The following is a 14,437-nucleotide window of genomic DNA, read 5'->3' as shown; positions in this document are numbered from 1 at the left end:
ATGGTCGTCCAGGGTGATTCAGTGATGGTTCATAGTGGTAGGGATGTTATTCCTCTATTTACGTGTTGACGTAAGATCGGGTCCCACAAGAAGCATTCCTCTGGGAGATGTCTTAGGTTGGGCCGATCATATAAAATAATGATTAAAATATTTAATCGGCTAACTTCGGTTGGTGTGCATACTCACTATGGATAATGAAGGGGTGGAGAGGAAATTTACGGGAGACGAACGAGCCCCAAGATGTTGAGAGGGACGACGATGGCGGTGGTTCGTCAGCAAAGTCTTGAGGGTGAGTCTAGGTGAGACGAGTCCCTTGTATTCCTGGATGAGGTATTCTATTGGATCAAATAGTTCTCACAGTGCAAACTAGACGATCTCTAACAACCCCTCTTTGCAATCAAGAACAATGAGAGGGGTGCCCAGAAAGTGTTTGATATGACACCGTCCTGAAATGGACAGTTCTTCGGAACAGATCGATCATATATCCTTGCGAGGAATAATTTTGGTGCGTTCAAATCGGCTTGTTATGGGACCTGTACTCTTGGTTATTTCCGAATAGTATATTGGGAGGATATTGGTGAAAAGATGGATGAAACAAGCATATAATTCATACATTAGATTGTGGACTTTGATCCTCATAATCTGATATTATAACATCATTCATCATTGTGCATTTTTTTATGTGATGTATATATTATGTTATTATGCATGTCTGTCTGGATGTAATATTCTGTGTAATTCCACGCCGTCAATGATATTCATTAGATGTTTTACTCCATTTTCTTTCTATTTTTCTTCTATTCGCATTTTGTAAGATGGATCATTCTGCCAGGATTCTGAGTTACCGCTTGTCGATGTCCCAGGAGGGGGCATGGAGGATTGAGGAAAACGGTTATACCTACACCGGCCCTTGTGCTTTTTGATTAGTGTACTTGTGTAGGGCATTTATTTTGCGAGTAGTTTTATTTGGGCGACGATTAGGATTCCGCCTTGTACTTCGTACCAACATTTCCTAATATTCTAATGAAGTGTGATTCAAAGTCATATTGAGTTATATTTTTATTACCTTTAGGTAATGGTGATTTTGATTTTCCGCATTGTATGTTACTTAAAGTGATGTTCCAAAAATGAAACGAATATAAGGAAATAAATTTTATATGGCATCATTATTTTTAAAAAAAAAATTACCAATTTTTGAGCAAGATTTTTTTGGAGTAATTTTCGAGGCATCACAATTTCAATATTCCAAATTTTAATATTCACAATCAAATACTTTCTTCATTTTCATATATTATTATTAGTTTAATTTTCTTTAATGATTACAAATTAGAGACATGCTCTAAGTTTTATTACCAGAAATATTTATCACAACCAATCAAATATATCTATACTTTTGTAATAACAATTTAAAAAGCAACAAACCTGTATTATAATTATAGTATTCTTAATAATATCAATTATTTGATTGATTATGCCTAATATACAATCTCCTTATAATTTTTATTCACTATTACTTTCAAATTATCTATTATATATACCAAGAATATGGTTTACGACTGTGATGCTCAACTATATCCTTACAAGGACACCTATCAAAGTTATATATGTGAGAGTGACGATTACTGTGAGAAACAGACGTATATCATGGATAAATTAGTTTATTTTTTATAAGTTGAGGGGTTGCATTAACACGAAATAATCTAACATACCCCAAATAATGTAACTCATATCATTCTGAATTACATTGTTTTGATATCCTATTATATTTACGAATACATAGAAACAAGATAAACTTTTGTTGACGCAAAATTAAAGAAAATATTTTGATTTAGAAATTAATTAAGGGTATGAAGTCCATGTAATTTGCGATGATACCATTTCAATATGAGCGAATGAATTGTTATTACATGATCTAATGTGTAATTGACTCTTGAATTCATAACTTTGATTCAAAGACTGTATTTTCCTAAATTTGGTATAAATAGTGTTTATTATTTTTAAACTGCAAAAAGATATATAATGATAAATCTAAATGTTTTGGGAGATACTGAAATTGAGTTTAACTTATTCCTAAGTGTAGATCTAGTATTTAACCGAAAAGGAGGAATTAAATCCATACAAAATTTAAAATTTAAAGTATTCAAAATGAAATTGCAAATGCTTAATTCACTTTATGACTTTGATTAGGATTTAAATATTTGAATGAGGATAAAGTTTGTTTCGATATATCTAAAAATATGCTTTTCATGACAAAAATATTTTAATATTTTTACAAAGCATAAATATTGTTCTAATACTCACAAATAGGTAAACTTAAAATAATTGACTCTAATAAAGGTAATATGGCTGGAATATTATTTTTGGACAAAACATTATTTGTACTCAATAAAATCCCAAAAGTTATAATAATCAATAATGGGTGAAATAACTATTTTATGTGTAAAGTCACAAAAATGATCAGCATGCCCATAATTAAACGGTTCTTTACAAAAATGTGTGAGACAAAATTGGATCATTACATTAAGTATTTTTACATGTTTATAATTTATTATTTAAAATACTAGTTGTAATATTTATTTTATATTAAGTCAACATTCCAAAGTATAATATTCCCAATCAAATATGAGATTCAATTAATTATTCTATTTATTTTTATACCATAATAAATAAACTTTTATTTTAGTCAATTTATTAATTCTGATAATATATAATAATAAATTAACCTTTTAATTTTTTAATAAAAAATCAGTATAATAAATGGAGAAGTTATAAAATGATACTATCAATGATGAAAAGAGAAAGATTTATGTTGAGATGTAAGTATGTAGAAACAACCAATAAAATTTTGACAATATATTACATATTTAATTTTAATTAAAATTTAGTCATTAATAATAATATACAAAAACATAAATACATTTATCTAATAAAAATAATGTATATTTATTGTTTCTCATGGGATTTGTGCCATATTATGGGTCTGCAGTCTGCACCCATCTTCGCATCCAGTTGTAATATTTATTTTATATTTTTCCAAATTGTAATATTTTCAAACAAATACATTGTTCATTTCATGTTTTATTATTATTTGAATTTTTGTGGATATCAATGTGAGTAGCAAGTATTTGCGGATGATTAACGAATTTTCAATTTTAATTATGTTTTATAATATTCAATGAATAAAAATAATTATTACTTGAATAATAGTAATATATATGATAATTTCATAATTATTGTCGTATCACTAAAATTTATTATGAAATAACTATAAAATTGATAAAATATAATATTAAAATAATAATAATTATTATAAAATATTTAATTAAAATATATATACGGGTAACCGTGGAATGAATATTATAATACTTCTTCCAACCCATTAAGTATCCATTGTGGATATTTTGGTGGGTACTCATGGGTTGAGTAGTATGATGCTCATTGTGAGAGTTAGTCGCCCTATTATAATGAAAACACATTTATTGTCCCATAAGTTATTACTACATGTATGATCGAAACATATTTAATTAAAAAATTATTAAATATTAATAATTAACTATATTTTGACTAATTACAACTTGATAACAGGTACATACAGTGACATAACTTATCTAACATGAGATGTGGAACTCATTATATTATAATGTTACTCACTTGAACCTAATGTTGTGAAACCCGAGTCGGACGTCAAACCGGCAGAGGTCCCGTATTAGGTTTAACCAGTTTAAACGGTTAAACCATCCGGTATGACTGGGTGATTTTGTACATAATTAATAATTTTTATTTATAAATATATAGTTATATATAAATGTAAAAATTTATATAATTAATAATTATATTGAAATAATACCCTTTATCTTTTTTGGACCATAATAAAACAAAATAGTAGAACATTGTCACATTTTTTTATTTTTAAGTGAACCGTCTGGTTTACTTCCCGGGTTAATCCAGTTTAACCGGGTTTAACACGGTCGGGTCGAATTTTCTCCGTTCAAAACGGTCCAACTCTCATTCGATTAAGACAGCAAACCAGAGCTGTTTTCAAGTCCGGTCAGCGGTCAGACCGATCGGACCGTCTAATCCGGTCCAATTCTAACAACAACCTAATCGTCTCTGGAAATACATCATGATATAACTTCTCATATTGAGTTAACTCGCACGTTAAGTATATCTTTTTCATTATTAATATGACTTGGAATTATATTTTGAAATTATTGAAATGATCTTAATATATATTTTTGAAAAAAAAATAAGAGAATTTATATAATGTCAATCTATGATATCTCATTCATTTTTAATCATCATTAATACTTCAAAAAATAAATAATAAATAATCTAATAATTATATATAAAGTTACATTCATATCATACAGATGTTACAATCTTTAATTTTATACAATGTTAACTTATCATATTGAGTTAATTTTATACAATGAAATAAATTCTTAAGCACGTCAGAATAGTAATGATTTTGTCTTCTTCTGGTTGGAAGGAACCCTTTATTTTAAAATGTGAAATTTAAATAAAAATACACTCCATTAGGAATTTTTATTTAAGCATTTATTGTATTTGAGAACTTAGTCTGGCAACTACTTAATGACACTTTTTTAATATTTAAAAACAATATAAAAAGTAAAGTTATCTCTAATATAATAAAATATTATTTAGAAATATGATTCTCATAAAGACTAAAAAGTTATTTAGAGCGATACTTGTTAGAATAAACAATCATTTACTTCGAAAATGATTAATTCCTTACTCATAGGATTAGAGAATACTCTTGATAGTACAAAAAAAAATCATATTGAAAAAAGACTTTATGAATTTAAATTAAACTTATTATCTTATATATAATTATATATCCTCAAACCATGATTAAATAAAAACACATCATCTAATTAGTTTTGAAGAACTATAGCATATGAATTCAAGATAAAATTATAGGTTTTCAATTCTTATAAACATTGTACTGTATTGGATGATTTATCCAAAAAAACCAATAAATTGGTCCCCATATAGGTAAGATGTGATTTTTTTTTTAAACAAGGTGCTAACACACCCAAGATTTTATTAAAAAGAAAAGGATTACAAACGAACGCCAAAAGTTTACAAATTGCAGAACCTAAATTCATATTCCTATAAAATTTATCATACAAAAAATTCGGCATACTACTCCACCAAGAGTTAATCTTAGAACTAACTCCATAAGTGACAAGCTTATCAATACAAGAATTCCCTTGCCTGAAAATTTGAGTACCCATAAAGTGCATGGAAAATATTGATCTAACCATATTATACTGTACCAGTCAAAATTGATATGCACGTGGAAGATTTCATATTTTTAAAAGTAGCACATTAACGATTCAAATTTGAAGATTTCATATTTTTAAAAGTAGCACATTAACGATTCAAATTTGAACCTTGTAATTGCTTGTAATATAATCAAATATTAAACTATTACAATAATTGAGTAATAATTGTAAACAATACTATTATAAATTTATTATATATTTTATAATATGTAACTTATTTTATCGGCAAAAATAACATCAATATATGTGAATTACAGTTAGAGGAAGATATAAGATGTTATACGGATGTGAGGCAAAAAATATAAAGATTCAAGGATTTGTGGTTGAAAAGATGTGAGTAAAAGTCAAAATAAATTGATAAAATATTCATCGGGTTTGTTCATCCAAATTAGAATAATATATAAATTGAAATGTAATTTAATGAGCGAATTTAACCATATTACTAAAATACCAGTACAATTAATTAATGATATAATATTAGAGAATAATGTATCTCATTATATAAGGAGATAACTTATCTCCTCTAGCCAGTAAAAATGTAACATGTGTGCTATTTTGTTTATTTTTTAAAATATTTTTATTGAAAATGATGAAACATGACACATATCATGATTTCACTGGCAGGAGGAGATAACTTATCTCCTTATACAAGGAGATACTCCATTCCCATAATATTAATATCACTACTTTCTATATTAAATATATGTAAAATGTATTTTTATAATTTTAATTAGGATTTGTTTTGTCTCGTGACATGAACTATAAATGCAAAATCTTGTATACTTCCAACCTACAACAAAATACAGAACCAGATCCTTTCATATTTTTTCCCTCATGGCTAACCGTGTGTTAAACTATTCCCATTTGATTGTCATCATAATTCTACTTGTAGCAGGTAAATATCTCTTGTTTTTCTAATAAACAGTGTAATTATATTGTTTGATTTAAGAGAATAAAGTATTTTCTGGTATAAGAATGTAAGTTATATCCTTTAGCTACTGAAATCATGACATGTGTCCTATTTCATTATTTTCTATAAAAATATTTCTAAAACTAAACAAAACAGTACACATGTTATATTTTTACTGATTGGATAAAATAAATTATCTTCTGATACGAGAAGAGTTATGTTGATTTAATTATAATGGTATCAAACTTTGGTTATGATGTATCAGGTGTGAGTATGATGCTAGTGGCATCAAAAAATCATCATCAGACATGCGTGGATCATATAGGTGCATGTGGTCCAGCTGGGCAATGTAACGATAGGTGTCAAATAAAGCATGGTGGTGGTTCAGGATCTTGTGAATTCAATTTATGCACTTGCTATTATAATTGTAACCCATCACATTAAAAAATGCAGCAGTGAAATTGGATTGTGCTCTAATTTTCATTGCATTCATGGCTATTACAAAAATAATTAATGTAATATTCATAAATAATTAATGCAATCTACAAAAAATAATTAATGCAATATATATTAGATATATATGGATTAATAGAGTATTATACATGAATAGTTGAATTTATATATACTTTATGTTTATTATGTTTGTAAGTTATTGTTTGGGTTTATAATCCTATCATTTGTAATAACTATTAGTTCATACTTGACTTTGATGAATCTTTTATCATTCTACATTTCTATATGGTATCAGAACAGTTTCATTCTTTATGACCTGCTCAATCATTATTCTACTACCGAGATGTTGAAAATTTGGAACTCCTATTAATTATTTCCTTTTGTTTTGTCACTTTATCGTTAGTATTCATTTTTTCCTTCAACCTAATAATTCTGAAGTTCATGTAAAAGTCATCCAAATAAACAAATACAAACATGCTCCAATACAATAATGCATTTTCTTCATTTTGATTATATATTGGGTTTTCCTCTCACCAAAGATCATTTTGATTATATCATATCTCCAAGTTATGAATTTTATTAGCACTAACTTATTTCTCATCGACAATCATTTTAATGATAATTATATCATTGAGTTCTCTTTCCACCGATGATCATTCTAGTGATGTCAATTTTCTCATTGACGAATTATATATGTTAATGATGTTTATTTTCTTATCAACGATTATTTCGATAATAATTATACCAATGAGTTATCTTTCTACCCACAATTATTTCGGTAATGCCTTTTTTCCTCTCTTTGACGAAATATGTTAGTGGTGATATATTTTGATTGATAAAGCATTATCCTATCTATGATTCAGTTGTTTCATTTTGTTAGAGTTTATCTATAGTTTATATTTATCATGTCAGTTATTATTTGAGTTTATCATCCTATTATTTGTAACAACTTCTATTACCTATATAATAAAAAAAACTCCCTCATGACATGTGTCAATCTCTCAAGCCCTCATGACATGTGTCAACCTCTCATCAAAACTAAAGGTCCCTCATGACATGTGTCAATCTCTCAATGACATGTGTCAATCTCTCAATGACATGTGTCAATCTCTCAATGACATGTGTCAATCTCTCAANNNTACTATAGCAATATTAAAATAATAATATGAATCATAACATATTGTTTGTAGCTATTTTAGAGTTAAATAATATTTATTTTTATACTAATCTTATTTTAGAATCAAATAATAATGAAATTATAAATTTATTGATGATTTTTTTGATTAATAGGATACTACTAACTATATCATGTTATGTATGTGTAAAAAACAATGTTGAGAAAGTCGAGCAAGATGTTAAACCAGTAGATGACCCATATTAAGTTTATCCAATTTAAACAGTTAAACCGTATGGTTTGACCGTATGATTTTATATATAATTAATAATTTTTAACAATATGAATGCACCGGTAACATATATGGTTTTAACCATGCGAATGCACGAGCAACATACATATTCTTAATCATAAATGCACATGTAATATGTATTCTTAATCATGCGGCAAAAAATATCGTCCCGTGCAAATGCACGGGTAACTTGGAAAGGTAAATCATCATTGAAAGCTTTTAAACAACTGAATTAAATGCAAAACAATCTTGACATCAATGAACTGCATAATCTTTATAGGGAATGTAACACTTGTGCTAGCAAACTTGTTAACTATGGAATAGCATCTAAGGTTTTCTCTCATTGGAACTCAATTCCAACTATGATTATGCTAGGAATAGGCTTGGCCTTCTAGCCTATAGATTTCTCTATATGTGACTCAACTTCTTCTTATATATAATATTTTCTGGGATGTTTTTCACCTTTTGTTTAAAAAAATCATACTTGAGTTTGACTAATATTTTACCATTCTAAATTTCTACAATATCCATAAATGGGTGAAATAATTATTTGATCTATAAAATCATAAAAATGATCAATATATCAAAGTATGTTGCAAAAATATGTGAGATAAAATTGGGAGAACACATTTAATATACTTGTTATATCTTTACGGCTTTACAATTTATTTTTTCAAATACTAATTATAATATTTATTTTATATTATTTCAATATCCCAAGCTATAATATTCACAATAAAATACATTGTTCATTTTCATGTTTTATGATTCGTTAAATTTTTTTAATGGTTACAAATTAGAGATATGCTTTATTACAGAAATATTTATCACAACCAATCAAATATATCTATACTATTAAAGTAACAATTTACAAAGCAAAAAAACCTCATTATAATTATAATATTCTTAATAATAGCAATCATTTAATTGATTGAGCCCCAATTTCCTTATAATTTTTATTCACTTTATTAATTTTATCTATTATATATACCAATAATATGATTTAGTACTGTGATACCCAATTAGATCCTTACATATGGTATATGGACAAATGTCAAAGTTTAATATCTAAGAGTTAAATAAGCAGTTATTCACCCTCCAAAAATTAGTTCATTTCTAATAAAGTGAGGGGTTACATTAACACAAAATAATTATCTAATCTATCTCAAATGATTATTTGTATTACTTTTTTATATTATATCAACTTAGCATATGTTCCAAAGAAAACATTAATACTTTTTTTTTAAAACAAATGTGTAAATACACCCGGATATATTAATATAAAGTCATATACAATATGCCAAATTTAGACGTTTCTGAATCTGTAGTTGGGCATACTCAACCGATTTCTAGTGTGATTCTCCACAAGAAATGTAGGAATTGAATTCCAAATAACATTTATTTTACAAGCTATACCGAAAGAAGTCAATTTATCAGCACAAGAATTACCCTCCCTATAAATATGAGAAATTCTGAAATGCATTGAGTTGAGCTTAGTCTTGCAATTATGCCACTCATTAAGAAGCTTCCAAGGAGGCTTTGATTTTCCACCATAGATGTCAAGAATCAACATTGAGTCACACTCCAATCAAAGATTAAACCACCCTCTCTTAAAAGCCAATTTGACAGCCTGAATAGCTAAATGAAATTCAGCATAGAGAGCATTTTGAATTCCTAAGTAATTTGCGAAACCAGCTAAAAACAACCCATTGTTGTCCCTAAATATTCCCCCACCACCTGAGTGGCCAGGAGATCCATGAGAAGCCCCATCAGTGTTCACCTTTATCCAACCGAATGAAGGAGGGAACCAAGTAGCTTCAGTAATCTGAGGAGCTTTGTTGAGCTTGATATCAATAGAAAAGCTCTTAAGGATGATTAAATCATTCAATGAAGGATAATCTGAGACAGAGGAAGAGTTTCCAGATAATGAAGCTTCCCTTTTAATCTTGGTTATGGCTTTAGAGATATACACTTGCACTCCTTCAAATCTTGCTTGGTTTATGCAAAATCAAATAGTACTTATAGTATGAACCACACAAGCAATCATAGCAGCCTTGACTTGGGAGTTAGTATTGCAGGAGCAACTAAAAAGAAGGTTATGAATTGAGGATGAGTTGATATTGATGAGGAAAGAGCTTCTGAGCCAATGCCAAAGAGAAATGGCAAAAGGACAATTCAGAAATAGGTGATCAGCATCTTCTCAGCTAGCATTACAGAAGTTGCAATATAGGCTGATCTCTCTAGTTGGATCCTTGTATAAAATTATTGCGAAGATTTTGGCGGGTAGACTCAAAGGAGTTATGAGTTCAATAATTTCTCCTTCTCAATTGACCTTTATTCATGATAGATATATTATGGATGCAACTATGGTGATTAATGAGGTAATCTATTCGGGAAAAAAGAAGGGGGAATGTTGTGTTTTGTTCAAAGTTAATTTTGAGAAAGCCTATGACTCGGTGGATTGGACTTTCCTAGACAATATGCTTAGTCAGTTTGGGCTCTCAGCCAAATGGGGGAAATGGATCAATGATTATCTATCCTCAACCTCCATGCTTGTTTTGGTTAATGGAAGTCCATCGGTGCAATTCTATATTTCTAGAGGTATTAGTTAGGGGGATCTTATGGTGCCTTTCGTGTTTCTTACGGTAGCGGAAAGGTTTGCTAGATTGGTTTGTTGGATTGGTTTGAAAAGCTAGATCTCTTGGTGCCTTTGAGGGATTCAAAATAGAAGGATATGGCGTGAAAGTGTGTGATCTTCGGTTTGCAGATGATACTATTGTTGTTTGCAAACTTTCAGATAAAAACCTTTCGTGCATGAAGATAATTCTTTTATGTTTGAAGTTAGCTTCGTGTTTGAACTTCGGAGTCGACTATGCCAGCAGCGACGAACTTTTTGTATTGTTTAAAGGAATGCCCTTTCTTTACTTGGGCATTTCTGTAAGGGAAAACCCGAGAAGACTTTCTACTTGACAGTACATGATCGAGGTGGTATCTAAGAGGCTTGTTTCTTGCAAATGCAATCATATATCTTTTAGAGGGAGAATAATCCTTCTGAACTCAGTGTTATCACTCATCCCTACTTATATGCTTTCTCTTTATAAAGCCCTAATAAAAGTCTTAGCAAAAATTGTTAGCTTGCAACGAAAATTTCTTTGGGGAAATAAGAGAAGTGGAAAAGGTGTAGCTTGGGTGGCTTGGGATGATGTCTGCAAACAAAGGAGCTTGGAGGACTAGGTATTAGAGATCTTCTCCGATTTAATTAGGCTTTTGGGAAATGGAGATAGCATAGACTTCAATTAAAAGAGCCTTTATAGGTTAAGGTAATTAACTCAAAATATGGTGTTGATTGCGTTATACATAGGAACAATTTTTCTTCGAGATGGTGGAAGGATTTGGGAAATTTAAGATCTCCGAGTGGGGAAGGAGGCGGTTATATAATTTTTTGATAATGTCTGGAAGGAAATTGGGAATGGTCTTCAAACTCGTTTTTGACACGATATTTGGATGGATAATCAGAGTCTCAAGGTGATTTTTCCCATTGGAATGATGATTTTTCTCAAGGTGATTTTTGGCACGATATTCTTCAATCTAGCTTACAACCAGAATGCTTGGGTGAGAGACAACGACCATTGGAATGATGATGTGTGGTTTTGGGGAATTACTTTGAGGAGAAGCTTGTTTAGTAGAGATCGAGGAGACTCTTGCTAGGAATTTGCATGATTTGATTCATCATCATTCTTGTAAAGTGGATACTTTAGATAGATGGAGGTGGGGGCTAGATGGTTCAGGTGATTATGTGTTCAAGTCCACCCACTTGGCTCAACTGAATCAACAATAATCTCATTTAGGTAAAGTTTTAAAAAATGTTCATTTAACTATATACCTTCAAATATTTGTTGTTTTGTTTGAAAGCTTCTAAAAATAAGACTTCCAATAAGGGATGAGTTATTTAAAAGGAATATTATTATGAGAATAGACAATAACATTTTCACTTTTTGCAATAATCATGTTGAGTCTATTTGATCATCTGTTTATATCTTGCGACTTTGTTTGCAAGTGTTTGGTCAGTTTGGATTATGCGAAATGAAGCGATCTTTTTGGAGAATACTCCAAGCTATGTGCATCTATTTGATTTAATTCAAACTAGATCTTTGATTTGGTTCACCAATTATGTCAAAACATATTCTTTATCTTTTACAAATTGGTGTGTGGATCCGAAAGTTTGTACTAAACTAAGTTTTAAGAAGATCTTTACTTGATCTTTCTTTTGTATTGGGTGGATACCCCCTTGTACTCATATCTTTTGAACATTGAAGAAGAATAGACAAAGTAAAATTATCTCAAATATAATAACATCATATTTAGAAATAACTTTATGAATTTAAATTTAAAATTATTATCTTATATAATTATAAATTCTCAAACCATGATTAAAGAAAATACAAACATCACCTAATTATTTTTAAAGAAATACAAATTGCAATAGCTATAGCATGTGAGTGCAAGATAAAAACAAATTATAGGGTTTCAGTATTAGAACATGTGTAAAATATTTTTTAATAATTTAGCATATTTCAAAGAATCTTGCCGTAATTATTTCCTATTTAAATATTATTTCTTGATTTGTGTCCTTATTTTAAATCGATAGGATTTGTTGTACCATTACATTAAGATTTCTTTTCTCTAATGTCATGACCTATAAATAGAAACCCTTTTATACTTTTAACCTACCATAAAATACAAAACCAGATCTTTTTTTGTTTTTCCTTCATGGCTAACCATGCGTTAAACTATTACCATTTCTTTGTCATCGTGGTTCTACTTGTAGCAGGTAATTATCACTTGTTTTTCTAATAAGTAGTGTAATTATAATGTTCTTTTGTACAATCAATATATCTCCAACACATGTCTTTCCCAGAAATCGAATTATTGACCTTTAGATCATTCTGGGGATCTAGCCGAACTTTACATCACTAGACTAACGCCTCGTTGGTTGTGTAATTATATTGTTTAATGCAAATGATATCAAACTTTTGGTTATGATGTATCAGGTGGTAGTATGATGCTAGTGGCAGTGGAAGCATCAAATAATGAACTTATATGCATGGATTCTTTAGGTGCATGTGGTCCAGCTGGTGAATGTAACAAAAAGTGTAAAGCCATGCACAGTGATGGTGCAGGATCTTGTGGCTTCAATTTATGCACTTGTGTTTATAGTGATGGTTGTAAGAGAAGTGTTGTGAAGAAAAATGCAGCAGTGAAGTTGGATTGTGCTCTATTATTGATTTTCATTGCATTTATGGCTCTTGCAATACAAAGTGTGTTAACAAATACAATCATGGTGTAGGGTTTTGTGAGTTTATGGTGAATGAGAGTATGTTATTCTTTTTATGTATTATTATTAATTATTAATAAGCATGATTGTATTTGTTTCTTTCTCTTTTCTTCAAATATTGAATTAATAAGATTTACATATAACAAGTCATTACGTTAGAGGTATCATTGGTTATACAAAAAAAAAGTAATGCTAATATAATTAATTTGTGATCTTAAAAAGATCTTCATTTTCTTATTAGGAGATTTGTGTAGAGAAATTTGTTGGAAATATATATATGAAAGATGTTAACAAATCAAATGGTATGACATAGTCAAATTAGTGCAAGACCCTATCAAGAATAGAGTAGTTAGAGAATACTTTAGTTAAGAACAAAAACAAAGTATATGGATAATCATAAATAATTTATTCTGATTTGATAAGTAAAATGAAAAATTAGAATCAATTGATTTTGGCAATGTGATTATGGGTAATCAATTAATATTTCATTGATCTCTATCTATATTATGATGAGAAATGCGTTTAGTAAAACATAAGTGATTGTCTTTATGTTTCAGATAAATTGAGTACAAAAACATTTATAATTGATAGTAATTTATTTTTTGTTTCTTTAAGTGTATTAACTCTTCATGTTGATGCTTCATAGTATAATTGATTGATAATAATAAAATCCGATCAAAGATTGATAATAATAAAATGGAAACAAATTTTAATTATGATTTAGTTAAATTGGATAGTTTGTTTATCCTTTTTAAGTTTTGTATTTAAATTTTGAATATATTGATTCACAAGTAATAATTACTAGGAGAACTACTCATCCATCCAAATAAGGAATTAGATTCTTCCCTATAAGGTAGGAATATCTATAATTGACTAATATATTAAATTTTAAAACAACTTATATTTTTTTTTTCATTATACCTTTTTTAATGTATTGGAAAACTTTTATTTATATATTTTTTATCAGAAAAATATAATATTATTAAGAGTAAATTACACTGACACCCCCTGAGTTTTAGTGAAA

General features: G+C 28.8%; 1 protein-coding gene across 2 annotated transcripts in view; it reads left to right on the top strand.

Annotated features, from left to right (window-relative positions):
* The window catches only part of LOC109326760, a 24,890-nt gene extending 11,461 nt beyond the window's left edge, over positions 1-13,429 (top strand). Inside the window, exons 1-2 of one of the 2 annotated variants that reach the window (XM_019559559.1) lie at positions 12,825-12,909; positions 13,130-13,429. In XM_019559559.1, coding sequence (XP_019415104.1) covers positions 12,849-12,909; positions 13,130-13,425 — 357 coding nt within the window. In that variant the 5' untranslated portion in view covers positions 12,825-12,848 and the 3' untranslated portion in view covers positions 13,426-13,429. Of the gene's footprint in view, positions 1-12,824; positions 12,910-13,129 lie in introns of those variants that run through there. The other variant, XM_019559560.1, reaches the window with a different exon arrangement.

This window comes from Lupinus angustifolius, chromosome LG14 (assembly GCF_001865875.1).
Source record: "Lupinus angustifolius cultivar Tanjil chromosome LG14, LupAngTanjil_v1.0, whole genome shotgun sequence".
In the NCBI taxonomy this organism is placed as follows: domain Eukaryota; kingdom Viridiplantae; phylum Streptophyta; class Magnoliopsida; order Fabales; family Fabaceae; genus Lupinus; species Lupinus angustifolius.
This window is presented reverse-complemented; position numbering and strand designations above follow the sequence as displayed.